This window comes from Strix uralensis, chromosome 2, assembly GCF_047716275.1.
Source record: "Strix uralensis isolate ZFMK-TIS-50842 chromosome 2, bStrUra1, whole genome shotgun sequence".
Taxonomy (NCBI): domain Eukaryota; kingdom Metazoa; phylum Chordata; class Aves; order Strigiformes; family Strigidae; genus Strix; species Strix uralensis.
In genome coordinates, this window is record NC_133973.1 from 50,228,711 (window position 1) to 50,248,200 (window position 19,490).

Genomic DNA, 19,490 nt, shown 5'->3' on the forward strand with positions numbered 1-19,490 from the left:
CAACCTGTCTCCTTGTGTGCCTGGGAAGAATGGTCATCAGTGTTCACCCTAACTTAGATTTTGTCTCAGTTTAATTAAAGTATTTACTTCCTTGCTTCCTTTTGCAGTCTGATGAGAAAAGTACTTAAGAGAATCTAAGATGTATTTAAACCAAATGTCTTCCTGTATGGAAAAGCTTTTCTCCCCATTTCTACTTTTTCTTTTGTGATTTTTAATATTTTTTTCTCTCTTCTTTTTATTATCCCTCACATCTATCTCCCAAAAATGCAACAACAGGATATTCAGAAAAAGCTGCTGCATACTGAGAATCCACAAGCCCTTCTGAAGGCCTTCCAGCCTACCATCTTTGATTGCCTCTACTGGGATTCAGCTTTCTTAAAGCTGCTTCTAAGGTTTGGAAAAGTAGTATGCATTAAAAATCCACAAAACACCACTTTAGGCAGTCAAGTACATCTTAATAGAGCTGTTCACAATCCTTCCTACAGTGGGGAATGCAGACAGTGTGCCCAATCTATCAGTAATCTTTACAAGCACACAAGAAGTTTGTAAGAAGGGTGAAGTCAGTACCACATCCCTCACTGAGGGGATAATCCCAGTTACGCATGACACGACCTGAACTGAAAAGGCCATTACCAAAATCCCTCTGTATGCTCCATCAAAGATGTACATATTATTTACACATAATTTCAGTACTTAATCCTTTCTACTGTGAAATACAAGCAGCTATGTTTCAGCAAGCTCAAATAATCATCTAAAACGTAATTTGCATGAAAGGATCAGTGAAAAATGACATAGTTAATATCAGGATATTTTGTTCGTAAAGGGCAACCGGCACTCAAATACTGCATTCACATATATAACTGTTTTACATTCCAAACCAAACCCAGTCTAGTTCTTTTGTGAGTTCAGATAAGCTTTTCTTCTATGAAGACAGATGTGCAAGCCTTAAATCTCTGATACCAATTTATTTAACAAGCACCATCCTATCAGTGGATATTGCTCTTTACATTGCCTCTGGTTTAAAATACTAAATTGTTCATACATTATATGCCAGGAGTTTCTTGAACTACTTAGCCTTTAGGACTAGAAATTTGAACATGCAAACTGTGAATATGCAAACACTGTTCACTCCCGCCCCATTCTGCCCCAAGAAGTTTACCAGTGCACAGAGCAAGTCTACTGCTTCCAAGATAAGCTCCTGATGGCCAATTCGTGTGACTCCAAGATCTTCCAGTTCTTGATGAGTAATGCGTAGTAGCTGGTCACCACTAATCTTCTCTCTCTCAAAGTTCTTTATATATTGCTGCAGGCAATCATCAAGACCTGCAGAAACAGGACAGAAGAAGGGAAGACAAAAGTTAGAAACATTTTGTACTGCCACAGGAAGTAAAAATGGGCTGGAACCTCCTCAAGCCCACAGAGATATTTGCCCTATCTTTAAAAGAGGTATTTCAACATTACAAAAAATTTAATGCTACCCAGAAATCTTAAGATTTGGAGAGCTATGGCAGCCACAGCTTTTTCATCTGTGGATGATACCAAAGCGCTCCTGAACCCCAAACAGAGCCTTGAATTCTTGTAGTATACTACGCTATGAATGCCTGTCTGGCAGCCCCTGATAACAGGTATGTTAGCAATGCCTCCATTACATCTGGGAGGGGAGAGAAGAAGAGGGAACAGTGGAAGGGAGGAAGACTTGCATCCTTCTCTGGGTGCAGCATATCAACAGATGCTGTTAATTATCACAGCACTGTAAGAGACTGGAAACAAAGGAAAGCATTTGTGCCAGAGACAAATTATAAGAGAATAATGAGAGTGTGACAATGCTTAACACCATACATCCAGGAGTGACTAGCTGTCAGTGCCCCAACTGTAGCAGCAGATCCGGCTCAACGTACCACAGTTCAGAAACTGCATGAAGTCACTCATGGCACACAAAAGCTTACTGAGCACGAAAAGCCACTAAAATCAAGACCTGGGTGCGCTCCCCAGAACAGAGTCATTGGGGAGCAGAAACAGCCCTGTTGTGCCTTTAACTTCTAGAATTCACACACCAAAATTAAACCACATGCAAACACGCTGTAAATCAAATACTCCAGACCCAAGACACAGGAGCAGGTCTCCAATTCCAGCAGCCTCTGACCACGTTCTTCCAGAGCCTGCTACTTGATTTCCTGCCTCCAAAACAAAGCCACTTAATGGTTTAGGTTAATCAAGCATTTGGAGCTATGCCTTCCATTCATTTCCCTTTCAAATCAAATAGTTGCTCAAATCAGTCATGTACTCTATTACAACATATTAACAGAGAACAAAAATGGTGATACAGGACTGACCAGGTATCGCATCTTGCCACATATCCTGGTTCTCAAATGTGCTTGACTGGCTTGTGAGGGGCTAAAAATTGTTCCCTAATTCTCCAACAAAGAAAATACAAATGGTTAAACTTTCCATAAAAGGAATGATCTACTAAAGCTTTTATCCTCCTAAGTTTCATTCCCCTACAGTAAGGGGAACTGAATTATCAGAACCACCAAGACTGATCCATAAAATGCGCACACATACGCACACAAAAGAAGACAGGAACACTCACTAAGGTCAAAGCAACACAACTTGCTGCAGTGGGGTGCCCCACTGTATTTCTGAAATTTTTTGCCTTTGTACTTAAATAATGAATACTCTGCCTTTGGCCTTAGAACTGCTTGTTAATCAAAAGTAATGTTCCATTGTAAAACACCACAACACATTCACAGTCAGTGTGATGTACAAGGGGAAGATCTTAATTTCTCTCTTTCTTAGATACCATTGCTTCAGAACATGTCAAAGAGCATGACTCCTGCATATTCCCAAGGCATTTCAATGGGAGCCATCAGTTCATCCAAATGCTGGTGTCTCTCTCTTACATGCTAGGCAATGCTCATTATTAGCAAACAGACAAGGAGTAATACAAATCAGGTATTCTTCTCTGCCTGACACCTGAGAGTAAGGCCATTTACCAAGTCCCAGTGCTATAAGAATTCATTTAAACATTTAAAGTTAGGTTGCAAAAGGAAATAATTTTTCTCAAATCATCCTGACTCCACTTTTATTTGTTCACACAAAAGATACCATTATCTTGAGTTATCTGACGTGAGCCTTCTTGATTTATCCATATTTGTACGTATTTTCTCCCAAAGCCCTCCCAGGTTTTCCATCTGATATATTTATTGCATGAGCTGTTTTACAAGCACAGTCCCATGTATAATGGCATTTATTTTTTGAAAGAAATTGAATATTCTTGACAACACATAAAACATTTCATCTAAACATGTATTAAAAATAGGCCATAGATGTGCTTTTCAAAATTACTAAAAAAGAAGGCAGTAAGTACTTCTGATATTCCTGAACTCAAGTCCCACACTGCTTACACAGACTGCTGAATGAGAATAACATTAAAATATTCAACGTCATCAGGTATCAAAAAAAAATGAATTCCCAGCTAAGAGACTAGCAACACAAATCCAGAATAAGACATGACAGATGCACTTAATAAACACTTACTGACAGTTAATTCTAAATAAAGCCATTACTCTTCCTCCTCCTGCTATCTATGTATTTTTGTCATTCAGATGTAATCTAGATGGATGCATGTAGTTCATATAGGGTAAGAAAAAAAATTTAAGACAACAAAAATATTACTGACAATTGCTTGACTCACCGATTTCGTAAAAACTACAGACAGAACAAAATAATTTAACCATAGATTGCATGACATTTTCAGTATAGCTTGCCACAATTACTTCCCCTCATTCCCTAAATATAACATCCTTTTAAAGTAATTTATTTCTGTCATTCTATTTCTTAATTAAAGAGCAGCTATGCTTTTTGTAAACAAAACTGTGCACAGATAGGAAATAATAATACTACAAAAAGGCTGTCAGCATTCCTCACCCACACCTTTTGTCCCCAGAGCCACAGCAGAAAGCCCTGTTTGCCAGCAGCTGGCCAGCTGCTGCTGCATTCAGATCAACAGGAGGGGAACTGCAGGGAACAGGCGTTCCTGGCTGATAATGCCATTTAACTTGGGACAGGACAAGATGTACCAAAAAACATCAGGTGCCTGGGGTCCATGGAGACACCCTGGAAGCTAACAGGGAAAGCACTGTTTCTTATGAGCACTCTGTCTTTTACGATATTCCTTCAAGTCCAGAATCCACTCAACCTCAATGTAGTAAGAAACTTTTCTAGTTGTCAAGGTCTGCTCCACTTCTACCCCCAGATGCCCTCATACCACAGGATGTCACACAACCCACATACCACAGGAATCCCAGCACATAACTCAGTTTGATGTACTATTCCCTGTTCCTGGCCATGGGTGCGATTAAGGTTGCCAAGCATCTAGTAGGCCTTTATTTAGATATTTATTTAGATATCTTGGATATTTAGAGAACAGTGGCCTCTGCCCAAAAATCAGGTTTGTTGTTATATTCTGGATGAGTAAGGCCCCATAGCATATCAAACAGGTTTTGTGATGTCAATACACAAGTAACAGTCTCATATTCAGCAACTCTGCTGCTCACCCAAAATAACCCCAAGATTTTTGGGGTATTTGTAAAGGCACAGATGTTCCAATAATAAAGAGAGTCTGAAATAAAACCATGTGATGGTACTCCTCTTTCTTTTAGACCTACTCTTTAAGGAAACACTATATAACTTTTTTTTTCTCTTCTCTTGAATGACTCCTCATCCTGTGCTCCAGAAATAACACAGACCTCCAAAGGCGCTAACTACTTAAGAAGCACTCCCCTGCCCCACATGCTTTCCACCTGAGCTTAATCAACCAAAGAGTCTTGCAATGCTGTCCAGATCCTGCTATACACTCATTACCTGGCCAGTTTGATTGGGGCCTAGAAGAGCATTTAAGATGTTAAATTAATACATCGCACATCTTTGTCAGCTTGCATACCCCTGAGGTGTTATGTACACATACGGACTACTCTGTGCATTAACAGAAAAGGAGCAACTTTTTCCATTACGTTTAAAGCAAGCTCTACCTCGTCTGTGAGACTAAACAAATAAAAAACAATAGAAAAAGTAAAGAAAGCTTCTCCCAAAGTAACTGCTCAGATGAGTCAGTGCTTTTAACATCTAAAAAAACTTCTCTAAAAAAGTTTATCTTGCAAGTAAAACATACTGGAGCTGGGTTTTTTCTCCTGCTCCATCACTGAGTTCTGCCTTGTGTGGGCCAAGTCAGAGTTCATCAAATCATTAACCATCTTTAATGGCTGACAGATGTGCAGTCGGGCAGATTTCTATGCAATGAATTCCTTTTATTACAACAGCACAGTAGAAACTGATCAAGAAATGTTTAATTTCATTTTTTAACTCATATGATTTTCTGGAATAAGATTGCAAGATGCAGCGCTACCCTCCAGGGAAATCTTCATGCTTGCAATCTCCTAACTAATAACACAACTTCATGATCTCTCTGAGGTATTGTCTTATTTTGATAGTGTAACAGGTGATCTTTTGAAACAAGAAAACCGACAAACCACCCTGTAATTCAGTGTCAGAACAGGTTATGCGGATCTGTGGTAATTCAGTCAAATGACCCCTTCCATGAAATAGATCCTGAGGTTCTGATCTCACTGTCTGCTCCTCCTCTGAAAGCAGCTCAGTCTTTCCTCCCACCTCTAAGAGACTAAAAAGTATTAAAATAGACTTTTTCTATGGCTAGATCTGAACTAAAATTTGTAATCAGCTGCTCAGATATACATGAGAAGATACAGTTCTAAAAACAGTGGCAGAATATTCTTCCCCAAATTGGTGGCAAAGGAATTTTTCCTTAAAATTGGAAAACTACAGTGAAAATAACAGAGCTTGTGTCCTTATCAGCCTTCTTTTCAGTTAGGTGTTAAGGGAAAGATGATGAACATTACAGATTTAACTATCATACCTGAAACTTTGACAAGGGAGTATATTTTTATGTTCTCCTGGTAAATCAGAATGAGGATGCAAACTGATAACTTCCCTTGCAAGTCCTTGTTCTGTAAACCCAGCATTTACTGAAAAGCAATAACATACAGAAAATACATGGAATAATTTTGCACAGGAGGGAAAGACACACAGCTTTCTTAAAAAATAAATGACAGGTTTGGGCCTTTTTTTTTTATTTAAATATAAGGCAAACAAATTCATCTTTCAATCTGAACAGAAAAAGTATGCCCTACCTGAATTCCATGAGTTTTACGCCTGAACAAGTACAAATTCAAGCAATGGACTGTAGTACAGAATTTAACAAGTCATTAAAAAAACCCCTTAAACTAGAGTTTAATATAAGTTGAGCATTTACATAGCATTATCCAATGCCTTTTCAGATTGTAAACTATTATTTTTCCAACATTTTTACTTAAACTAGCACAATGAAAGGGACCACTAAAACATTAAATGCTCAGAAAAAAAATCACAGTTGTTTTCTCCCAGCCCACCATTAAATACGCATTAAATTTAATCCAACTTTCTTAAGAACTAACCACCCTTGAAACTGCATGAGTCTACATGTATTTCAAGCTTAAATGTTCAACTGAGTTCCCGATAAGTTAAAATACTGTGCTATGACTTACACATTTGCACCTAGGCTTTATTAATCCAGACCTGGTAGGCTACTAGCCTATTCTCTTTAATTATACAAAAACACAAGGTTTGCTTACGTCAAAGAGCAAGACAACCAACCAGAAAACTTCTCCCTCTCTTCCACCTCAACCAGAGAGTGCTCCTGGGCACAGACACTGCAGGTAGCCCAGGGTGGGCAATTCTCCCCATCACAGCAGCTCCTATTTGGGGTACACACTCATGTTTCCTCCCTCAGAGAACCAGAGCATGAGAAGACTAGGAAAAGCCAGGTTTCCCCACAATCTGTACACAGGAGATGGGCATTTGGAAACTCTCCATGTCCCTCAGTCTGAATGTCACCACAAAAATGGGGAGCAAGCCAAGCCAGCCGCTTCCCCACCTGAGAGGCAAAGATAATTTTCCTCTGCCCACATAAGGGGTGCTCATGTAAGGGATGCTCACTGCTTCGGGGTCTTCAGCACCTCCTGGGCTTCCTATGTGACAAACAGATGTCACAGTAATCAGTGCCAAAAGATGGAGCAAAGAACAGAATGTTTTAAGTGCAGTAGATGGCAAATGCCTACTGTGGACAGAACAGCCACAAAAAAGTAATGCCCCATCCCAGAGGAGCAGTGCAGGTAGGATGGCAAAAGAAACACCAGAAGCTGCTTTCATTACGGACTGGGAAAAAATTACAATATATTTAAAACTGGGGAGAAAAAATTAATTGCAGGACCAGATTTATGAATGGGTACAGGATTAATGTAAAAAAGAATTGCCAACTGTCTGGATTATAGCAGTATTTGCAAAAGAGCAGGACAATCACTTTGCTCACTGGTTATCTGCAATTTCAGGCAAAAGCCCTCTAACTGTAAAATGTATTTGTCATTCACTCTATAGAATTATTCTATCTCTCACTCCCTCTCCCTTTCCACACATATCTGAGTCAAAGAAAATTTCAAAAACAGTAAAATAAACATTAAAATTACTGAGACTATCCAAATAATGATTCCTTCAAGCAGAACATGCACATTCATAGAATACAGTATAAGATTAAGTGTTTTCCATGTGCAGTTTAGGGTAGATGTATTTTTTTTTCTCTAGGAACCTTCAACTGTTTGTAGTCAAAACATTAGCTGAGAGGTACTGCTAACTAAAACCTCTATTTTTAGACAATGAAAGAGAAACACAATACATTAAAAACCCCACCTGGTATCCACTGGATATATACTACTACATACAGAAAAGCATGTTAAGTTTGTAGAATGAAGAACTCAAAAGACAAGATGCAAACATGAGAAGCAGCAACATAATCCAAATTCAGCCTCTCCTGAAGGTATTATAAATGCTGAGACCCTGGCTACTAGACCAGAGGTACTGTGTACAGCAGTGAGGTAAATAAGGAAGGTATCACACTGGGCTCCTGAAGAGATCTGCAAAATGAGGAATTGAAATAGAAGTATATTTTAGACCTTGCATGTTGCTCTGTTCTTTTTAAGGTCCTTGCCAGAAGAAGGGCCTGTGGTAGGTCAAAGGAAAAGCCAGCAGTGGACGAGGAGATGGCATTATGACAAGGTTCAGAATCAGTGTATTTGCGACAGCAGTGGGTTGAAATAGAAGTTTGATGTGAAAGAAGTACTGTCTCAAGTAACTATGAATTCTGTAATTAAAAATCTTATCCTGTTTGAGGAATCTAACTCTGATGTGTCTTCTGTTTCTGTGCCTAAAGATACCCTATCTTTTCATGATCATGAACTCATACGAGACCCAGATCCATGTTGGCAATAAATGGCAATTTTGTTCATCAGAAAATTGCAGAAACATCAAGACTGAGTGGATCACACAGCTCATCAACAGCTCTACTTTACAAAGAATTTCACACTGACCACATTTTAAAAGGGTTTTCTTGAAAAAAGAAAATGAAATTTAAAAAAGGAGACAGAGAGACGGAAAGTATGCACGTAGACTAACTGCAAGTATGATTTAAAGACACACAAGACTGAACTGGGTGCAGTGTCTAATAGGACATATTTTCAATAAAATCAGTCCTTGCTGTTAGACTACTTATAATCAGGGCTTATTATGACAAGTTAGACTTGTTAATTACAAGAATAATATCTAAAGTGTTCTGTTTAGCTGTTGATAAATGTAATCATTCATATTTCTCTGGGTGCTTTTTGTTCCCATTATGCCCATCTGTATAGCAAAGCCAAATCTTTACACAAGCACATACAAGTTTTGCAAAGTATTTGAAATCTTAAACATGGATAACACTGCAACAACCAGTGTTGAGCTCCATTTCTATGAAATTCAAGGATTAGTATCCCTGATTATCAATATTGTTCTCAATGTAAGAGGTTGTAATTATTGTTATATTTAGGACTCATTATTGGATTACAACGACCACATTGTTCAACTACAGCTGTGGCCTTTGCACACGAGAAATGCTGAAGTGTGCTAAAAAGTTAGTGTGGCTGATAATGGCAGCGGAAATTTCTTTGCTAGTGGAAGGGAGAGGAGCCAAACAACCCACAGCATCATTAAATATCAGGAATCCCCCAAATGAAGCTAATCAAATGAATGCATCCATTTAGTCCTGTTAAACACTACTACACCCAACTGCAGGGGACTAGGGCAGCCACAATGGGGATGTGATGAGAAAGTGTGCATTTACTTTCATACTTCAGCGTAGAAAACGACAAATTTTAAGCTCAGGGTTAGAAGTTCAGCACGATTTGGGAGGCATCTAGAGATAAACTGGAAATATCTGAACTGTAATGGGTTTTTGTCTTTTTTTTATTTTTCTTTTCTCCCCATCCCCATGTCCCACCCCCTGCCCCAAGGAATTCTACTTGTATTCTGAACAAAGACCAGATAGCCTAAGTGGGGGTGGAGGTGGTGGTGTTTGTTTAAATATTGTATTCTACCAAAACCAGAAGTTTGCCAATAAATTCTCCAAGCATTACCAAGATTATAAGACTATAAACACTCAATGAAACACCCCCCTAAAACTGCAAAGAGGAAATGCCATTATTGTCTCAAGTTTTTTCCTACTTAAGTCTATGCCCTCCTGATTTTTGAAGCAGCTTTCGAGGACATGGAATGTACCATCAAAACTTTGCAAAAAGCAAGAGGAGAAAGTGGAATTGTCACTTTACATGTAAAAATATATTTCTATAATACACAAGAATCAAGCCAGTCTAGTCTTATTCAGCGCCCCATGATGCTAGAGTCTGTACAAAAGCAATATACAAGGAGACATGGACCTGACCCAAGATGCTTGATAAACTGCTCTTTCTCCATGAAATTGAAGTTGGCTTCAAGCTGGCTAGCTAATAAAGGCAGACCCCTCAACAGCTACTTTTATTTCTACTCTGTTTCATTTAGTTTTCACACTCTCACAGTCATTCTCCTTCACACTTTTCACATGTACTCCACTTTGCAGAGTACCTCAGGAAAGTGAAGTGTTCCTGGGTCCAATCAATGTTTAACTTCTTCCTCAAAGTACTACATTTCTGCTCCAATTATCACATGTAAACTAGAATACATTGCAACTATCTTAGCACACAGGCATTTTTCAATCAACATTATAAAAATAGGGTTCTAAACACCATTAACTAACATCTATTTGATTTATGTTTCATCAGATATTTTAAATTTCAAATGCTACAATTTTTCTCCTCTAAAACTCCTTGTACAACATCTGTCTGCATCACTACCACTGCAGTGTTTTGATGTTTCCTAAGAATTTGCTAGTATACATCAGACTATAAGGAGTAACTTTATTAGTAATTGGTTACCCCTAAAATATAAAGCAATTTATGAATGAGCACAACAAAAAGTTTTTCCTCAGCAGTCTCCTTCTGACTTTAGAGTTTCTAGAGGTTTATCTTTATACTAGCACAAAACAACTTCTCAAGATTAAAACACATCTTATCACCAAACACACAAGATTAAAACACAGCTTATTGCCAAACATAATATTCTGGCACCTACAAACAAAAAGGCTACACCACTGGTTTACACAGGAAGAACAACTGTCCGTCTACCAACAGCGTGTGGCTTCATTCTCCAACACGTCTCTCAAGCAAGCAGCGAGTGCTAATGTTATTAAAATAGGCTGAAGTGAGTACCACCAGGTTCAAACACACCACCAAGGTAACAGTGCCAAGAGCTGGAAAGGGCTAGCGAGGGCACAGTCCGCCCAAAGCAAACCAGCCCACCTATCTGTCCCAGCCCTGGGGCTATGGCTGCGTATCTCCAACCGCAATTGCACTAATGCGCAGCACCTGCCCTCCGAACAATCTTGCACCACACAGCAATGACAAACTACCAAATTCCCAAATATGACTGTAAGCACTGAAATGCAACCACCACATCCCCTAAGGATGGGAGGCTTTGTCTAAATAGGTGTGGTATTGGCTTCTTCAGCAGTTTAGAAGGGGCTATAAGGCTGAAACACCCCCTCAGGACTTAAGATACAAAAGTCTTAATTTTCCATAGCTTTTCACCGTCCCATGATTATTTGCAGCTGTGCTTCACACTAGCACATATGACTATAGGAAGTGCAAAGCCATCAAATGTCAAAGCCTACAGCAGGCAGGCAGGAGGGAAAGTTTCTTCAAACTCTGAGTGAACTCCCTCACGTTCATTCTTCCTTCTTGCAACGCCCATGCAATTCCCAGGCTTGTAGCTCTCTTTAGCAGACGTTCACACAATTCAGCACAGTGTGAGATTTGGGATGGTTTTAGAGTTGTGGGCAGAAGAAGCTGTACATCCTCCTCCACATGACAAAGAAACATCTGTAACTTAAAATCACTGGTCAAATACTTTGATATGCGTAGGAGTGACTTGAAGGAGAAAGGGAAAGCTATACTTCACCACTTCCATCGCTTCACATACAATGTCTCAGTAACCATCCCACCCCCCTACAAAATATAAATGAATCACATATTAAAAAGAAAAAACAAGTGTAATATGCAAGACAGCCAGGAGATGTTTATGCCCTTTTTACAAGGGCATGTAGTGATAGGACAAGGGGTAATGGCTTTAAACTGTAAGAGGGTAGATTTAGATTAGATGTAAGGAAGAAGTTCTTCACTGTGAGGGTTGTGAGGCACTGGAACAGGTTGTCCAGAGAAGCTGTGGATGCCTCATCATTGGAAGTGTTCAAGGCCAGGTTGGACGAGGCTTTGAGCAACCCGGTCTAGTGGAAGGTGTCCCTGCCCATGGCAGGGGGGTTGGAACTAGGTGGTCTTTAAGGTCCCTTCCAACCCAAACCATTCTATGATTCTATGTAAACCAAGCACACCCCTGACGTTAACCAAGTAAGTAAATAAGTACTGGTTGTTCTTTCAAATGCCTTCCCATGTTTGCATTTTTACAGCATGCTCCGGAGCAGCCACATTAAACACACTGTTCTTGTCACAAGAAGGGCCCTCTTCTTCTCCCTCCCTTACAGGGGCTAATATATGCTATTACACAAAATAGTCAAATAAGCTCTGCCAGTCTTTATTATAGTTCTTCACCACAAAAACCAGCTTTGCTGCCAAGAATTTATTATGTCAGAAGGGATCCTTTAGGAGCAAGCTGGAACATTGTGTCCCTGAAGAAATAATACAACAGTTGTTAAAGCTTTCCTTTACCTCAGTACTTTACACTGTCTCCCACCCCTGAAGAAATCTGCTAATGGTTCAGATAAGGCTTCAAGATTTATTTGGTGATGCTATCACATGGGGTCTGTGGATTTCGTGCAGCCCAGCAGCGTGGTTAAAACCCATGCAATTCATTTTGCAACATGCGCAATTCCTCAGTTTTGCTATGCGTACGTTGAACCTCTCCCTGGAGCAACAGTGGACAAGAAGCTAGGCTTCGTTGGGAGTGCTTATACAATGACTTCCATCCATACTCCAAACTATTCTTCCTTCTTCTACATTTGATTTTCCTTCTACTACCAGTAAAATCATCCAGCATTTGGCTCTATCTGTCTCCTCTCAGGAAGGATTTCAGAATTAAGAGAGAACCTTAATGACATCACCCATAATTGGACAGAATATGTTCAAATAACAAACAGTCCTACAAGTACAGCTGTATTACATTCTGATATGCACAGATCCAGTGAATGTTAAGAAGTTGAATACATTTCAGCTTTAAGCTTCTTGGCTAAGACAATCTGCTTCAAACTACATTCAAAGTAGAGAAAGCTTTACATAAAAGTATATGCAGGGACAACTTTACATGCCTGCTCTTCCCCACTCTCCCTCTCACTCATTAAAAGAACACATTCCATAATGTAAAATCTACAATATGAACTGTAAGCCTGTAAAGCAGTAGGAGTGCAACCCACACAACTGGATCATGGCAAAATACATTTGTTAGTTTTTTATTTTCTTTGGAAATATACTTTTCAAAATAATGTCGCTGGCTCTGCATAAGTTGTAAATACATAAAAATTTAAAAAAAAAACCCACCTGTTGAAGTGACAACCTAAGTTACACTTTAGCTAGTTTCTCATTTTGCATAATCACTTGCTCATACAATTTATCCATATGAGCAAAAAGCAGTAACTAGGAATTATACCCTTCAAAGACTGAATTAATCTACAGCGACATATTAGTCTCTTTCAAGTCTCATCAATGTTGTATCCCTAGGAAAGAGAAATGAACATTCACATGGAAAGTAATGTGTGCGCGCGTCACACAAAATTAATAACAATTTGTTTTTAACTATTAACTGCATAGCACTAAATTAATGGTATGAAACCTGTCCCTGAAGCTCCTTCACAAAGAAGGATGAGGTATTTCATTAAATATTAGTATTACACACTGTATGAATTTGTGCAAAATGCTGCAGTTCAGTGCTACTAACGTTTTATAATGCACACATATACACACATTTACTTAACCAATTCAGAGGCCTAAATCTGGGAAAGCCAAAGGAAAACCTGAAATCCCCACACTTTGCTGCTGTTGCAGGCAACATTGAAAACCATCTATGGGGAGGTGGAAGATGTGCACAGTGCTTGGCCTCCCAAGCAATTCATGTAGCAAGAGGCCAGAAACATCACAGGAATTGCACCGTCCATGAGAGCTCTACTCATACTGAGCCCTCCAGAAGGCAGCACAAGGTAAAGTGATGCTCTCATGCATTTTGCTTAGCCATACTTAAAAACAGCCTTGCCCCAAGCTATGTGGAAGGCACAGCAAACTAAACCAGGGTTGAGATTTAAGTGAGGCTGCGGTTCCACAAGCTTCAGTATATTGTTGCCATAGCTTATCAGATAACAGGAAAAAAAAAACCAAAACAACATAGAAAGTTCTACCACTGAATTAATTTTGAGCTTGGGTTTCCTTTGTGTCATCTTCATCCTTTATTCTGCAATATTCCTGGCTGGCAGACTAAATACTTGTATCAGTCTACATGGAATAAAGAGTCCCAATTATGGATATTCCTGCCCATTTCCACAAGACATCACCAGGAGGTAAATGCTGTTTAACACTTTCTGTGCTAGCTGTATATAGGCTACTGTAGTATACTTCTTGATCTTGCTGAATTATCTCTTGGCCATGTAGGCATTGCTTACTTTATATTGAAAAGTGATGGAGACAGTGTATATCAAGTATTTTGGTTAGCACTTCATCTAGACCTAATCAAAAGTTGGAAAAAAAAAAAAAAGACCAAAAGGTGCAAGAAAATATCTGAATATTCACTCTGCAGAGTTTAAACAGGGCTTGTTATATGTACTAATTTTTTTATTGTATGAGTGCTTCCTTTTTCCATATTCATTCTTAAAAGTGTATCTGAAACATAAGGTTATATACCATTTCAAGTAGTTCTAAAACCTGAATGAATTAATACTAATTACTATTTTGATCATAGTAATTCTTGCTGACTTTGCATGCCTTCCTCCTTGTCACTAAAGACTGAAGGAAAACACTATCCTTGTTACCTACCACAAACTCCTTTGGTCTCATTAAAAATAAAGATTTAAAGATTGGATTTTCTTTGAAAAAGACAGAGCACATCTTTACTTCCAAGCACCTGATCTAAGGTATCAAATGCATAATTTCCACCATCATTCCCAAATGCCAACCAGTCTGTTAAACACCTATCAGCTGTATTCTCATCTTGCACTGCAGATCACATGCATCCTAGTGCTTATGTATTATTTCAGCCTCCTGTTAAGCAACAGTAATACCTTAACACTCTTCAGTTCTTGTAGAATCTCTTCGCTAACTTGAACTATTTCAGAAATAACACGGCTTTTAATAATAAAGCATGCATGAAGTTAAGCATTGGTAGATAGGAAATGGCTTTCTAAGGCCTATAAAGATAAGGTGCAATTCTCCTCTCACAACAGGTTCTGCTCTGCTAAAGTCCCTTTTGGAGCTGGGTCTCTGCATAATGGCCAGTTTCAAAACTGTAATAGGGAGAAAAAAAGGAAAATTGAAAAAATTTCTGAAGCTTTAATATTAACAGCTTAGCATTGAAATTTCAACAAGTTAGTATATTTTTGAAAAGAAAAATAACAGCATAACAATATAGGACATGAAGATTTCTGGGGCAGCACTTTTTAACAAGCAAATGAACACCAAATTTTAAGGTGAAAATTATGGGCTGGAGGAGATTCTGGAGACTTTTGACTGGAGTGGTTTTGCCACACACTGCCCCATCACCTCAGTCCTGCAGCCAGACGACAGGACTCCTCCCTGAAGACCACTGCCTTCTGCCCAGCTGTCCTTAGGCTCCTTCAGCTGAAACTGCAGCAATCCCATCTGCAGCCCACTGCCACAAAACAGAAGTACAATGGTTTCTGCATAGCAGCAAGAATTTAGTTGGCAACATCTGAGCACCAGTGATGCAATCCTTCATAAATGAAAACCTGTAACATGGCTTAAAATATCCTGCCATGGTATTGTGCCTGTAAGACTATGTGGCCAACTTGTGGTTACAAACAGGTAAGAAAATCTTAACCACAGACAAGATTTTGGCAAGAACCCTAACAACCATCTTCAGGAGGTGGGCAGGGAAATCTTGTCAGGATTCCCACTTGGAGAACCCATCTTACCACCAAGCTGGCAGCTGTGTAAAGACCAGGTAAGCTTCACCTATATCAACGTCCCTCTCATTTATTCCTTTCCCAGCACCACCACCAAGCAAAATTTTTCCTCAGCACAACTGTTACTCTACCAGCCCAACACACTCCCTCTCTCCTTTACCTCATCTTTATTCTCTTTGCACCTAAACAAGAATGGGAAAACCATTTTACTCTAGCATCCATTTTTCATCCTCCTCTCTCTCCCTGCATAGCTCCAAGGTCAGCATCTCCTGCAGCACACGGCTTTCCTTAGTGGCAGGAGCTGTACAGCAGACTGACAAGAGCCTCAGTGATTTAGCTGCTGCATAAGAGCTGCTGCTGCTAATATCAGCGAAGCAACCCAGAAAGAACGTTACTAGTTTCACCTTACTGCTGTTACTTGGAAAATCTGTGACTAGCAATAAAGGTATCAAAGTAATCCTCCAAATATCAGGCTGGCAATATTATGGTGCACCAGAACCAGAAAGAAAATTATGTTTCTTCTACATAAAAATTCAGACTCTGAGCTGCCTGTAAGGTCCTCCCTCCTTATCAGAGCTGCATCTCCACCATTTGCAGAGAGAATTTCATTATAACCTATTCACATTTTAAGCCAGTCTTTGGCAGACAGAGCAGTGCTTTGACTTCCAAGCATTCAACAGGAGATCCTATTAATGAAACACTTTTAACACACATCGTTCAGGTAGGGAGCAATTCACTAACATGTGTCTCACAAAGCCTGAGCACCGCATTAGTGTTGGGCACATCTTCTCTGACACAACTTGACACTTCAGTCATATGTTAAGCTCTGCAGCATCTGTTCCATAATAAACTGTTACATGCTTGCCAAGAACCTAAACACTGCCTTTTGGATGACTATTGCTAAGTTGCAAGCCATAATTTAATACTCATCTGACATTGATGGTGACCCAACGTTTAATGGAGCTTAATGCTCTTCTGATGCCACTGATTAAATTATTGCTCAGTAGTCCAGTTTGATAATCCACAATTTGCAAGGAAGCAAGACAGATATACAGGCACTGTCTCCTCTCACATCAGTGAATCAGTTTACTGGCAGTGAAAGGTTCCCTAATTGAAGTTATAGGTAAGTACACTACAGTGCATCACTGTCGATGCAGAATTTTGTTCAGATGCTTTAAGCCAATTATATTATTGTGAAAAACGAAGCATGAATTATTCCCAAGCACAAGGGGAAAATATGGGTAAAAGCCTCGACCCAGCATGTGCAATGACTTCATAACGTCCTGAGCACTGTCCAGGAAACTCAGTCCTCTAGCCAACAGGAGTTTCTATTCATTTTCCCCCCACTAGGTTGTTTAATAGTTTGGTCACTGCTTAGACACAGCTGTGCAAACAATCTTTCAATGTTTGGCCTGATGCTATTGAACTCCATCCCAAAATGTCTCTCCTCTCCTTTCTGCACATAGGATGAGGAAGGCTAATTTGGAAGCAGAGGATTAGAGGCTTTCACAGCCAGACTTAAATCATTAGATCCTAACATTTTTGAGTTTTAAAAGAATTTTACTAAGTAAATTGTAAAGTTTAAATTTATGTCAAAGACAGATGGTAGCAACAGTACTTTCTAAATCATCCCAAGAAAGCCTATTCCCATCCTGAGAGAAAAAAATGCCCTGTGAGTGCCCAAACATTTAAAACAATTAAAAGTAATTAAACAAAAGCAATGAGAAAGTAATGTCTTAAATATGCCTTGGATGAAAACAAGTAGAAGAAGTTTCTGAGGGTACACACATAGAAAACAACAACTGCTTTTTTTAGCTTCCCAGAAAGTAAACCTTTCATCCCAGATAAAACAGAGAAACAGTGTCAGTACACAAGTACTTTTGCAGAACTATTCACTACTACATTCTTTTCAGAGTTATGAGCAAACCCCCTCAGCTATGAACACACCCCCCTCAGTAAAGTAACTGAGGTCTAACTACATGCAAATTGAATGCTAGATGTTAGCATGCTGCAAAAATAAAAAAGTCAAAAATCACAAAATCCCCAGAGTAAGGTTTTCAAGGTATACGTACTTCAGCTACACTGTAGTTCTCAAATATGGGCCTCATTTCTAAGACCATCCACAATTTTAACTTCAAGTATGTGAATACTCCTACCAAAACTAGAACACATCACACTAATGCTTTATGTAAGTGCAAGGTTGCGCATCTTGTTCTAGCAGAAAGCTGTGGAGTTACTCATGTCCTTTCAGCTGATAGCAGGCAGAGACTAAATATTTTAATTGATATTATGGAAGGTATAAATGTCAGACCTAAGTATGCCCTTTACAATCTCTCTCAGAAATTAATGTCATTACCCTAGAATATTGTGAAAATCTCAAAAGCATCAGCATTTGGAGATATTTTTAAAAAGCTTTCCCATTAAACACGTATTATTAGCCAGCCAGTGTTAATATATAGAATATGTTCCAAAATTAATTCTAATACAGTTTTATACAACCATAAGTCCTACTGACTTTTTTTTCATTTTTGGTTTTTATCCAGAAATGCTTTAATACTGGTAAAATAACTAATTTCCCATTTTTTCTGAATTTGGTCTTCAAGACTTTTCCATGTCTTCTAATATGAATTAGAAGAAAAACCCACCACATCGGCAAGTATTTTGAACATGCAATAGCTGATAATTAAATTTTGAGGAGTTAATCTCGCCACAGAACCTCAAAACCTACCATGTTGCCACAGAAAGAAGCTCTCCAGCTCAAACCCTGCACTGAAATCTCATGAGGCAGGGTCCTAGATGTCTTCTTGTGACATGCTTGTAAAATCTTATAGTTTCTGAGACCTTAAGACACTTTGCCAAGGATAAACATAGGATTCTACAAGCTGTGAAGTATATACAATCCTTCTTCCCTTTTTAAAAGAAATATTTTCTGTATTGTCAAGACCACAAAAATGTATTTAGTTCTAGCAACAACTGACCTTTTTTGTTTGCATCTCACTCTTCAATTTCACCTTCCCTGCAGCTTACCACCAAGGTAACACTTCAGCCAGGCATGCAGAGAGGTTGTTTTTTCCCTCGTTTTATGAAAGAAGCTAAGCTCCAGAGAGAAGATGATGATTCTCTTCTGCAAACCGAATCCTCATCACTCAGCATCCTCTAAATGCCAGTAGGAAAATTTACCCCATTGGCATGCAGGAAAAACATAACAAGGTATTGTTTTTCTTGGTCAGGTTTTCTCAGTTATTTCTGAAAGAAAACTTTACCATTCAGCATTTATAGGAAACAAAAGTCTATTTTCTGCATCTCAGTTCTTCCCTGACTGCAGCAGTCATCACCTGCGGTCCAGTCTTCCTCCACAGGTGGCTGAGGCAAGGAGAAGGAAGTGTGTCTCAGCCCAGTCCCAACTCATCAATGCAAGTGGGACAACAGGCACAGAAGTCACCTCTCTCATCCCTAATTCCCACATACAAACCCACCGCTATTCCACCCTCACCAATGCCTTGCAGCACCGGTACTTTGGGTCTCTCACTGCATCCATTCCAGCTGGGGAACATTTTGGTGTGACCACTCCTGACCTCTACCCAAAACCCATCTTCCCCCTGCTCAGAGCTTCCCCATCCAGGCAGATGGCCAGCCACCCGCACCCACAAGGCCAAGGGAGAAGCTGCAAGAAGCCACTGCCCCCCATCTTCTCACTTTCACTCAGTGTTTCAGCTTGCTTCCTCCCCTCCTCGCGGGATGGGATGACATGTGCTGCCTCGCCACGCACTGCTGAGGGTAGAGAGCTGCCTGCGTGCTCGTAATTAGCGAAGCTGGCAGAAATCCTCACAGCATGATTTCACTG

General features: G+C 39.5%; 1 protein-coding gene across 6 annotated transcripts in view; it reads right to left on the minus strand.

Moving 5' to 3' along the window:
* CNKSR2 (connector enhancer of kinase suppressor of Ras 2) overlaps positions 1-19,490 on the minus strand; it is a 218,535-nt gene that overhangs the window by 181,078 nt on the left and 17,967 nt on the right. For all 6 annotated transcript variants that reach the window (XM_074858654.1, XM_074858652.1, XM_074858655.1 and 3 more), the window contains exon 2: positions 1,160-1,323. In XM_074858654.1, the coding sequence (XP_074714755.1) occupies positions 1,160-1,323 (164 nt within the window). The remainder of the gene's footprint in view (positions 1-1,159; positions 1,324-19,490) is intronic.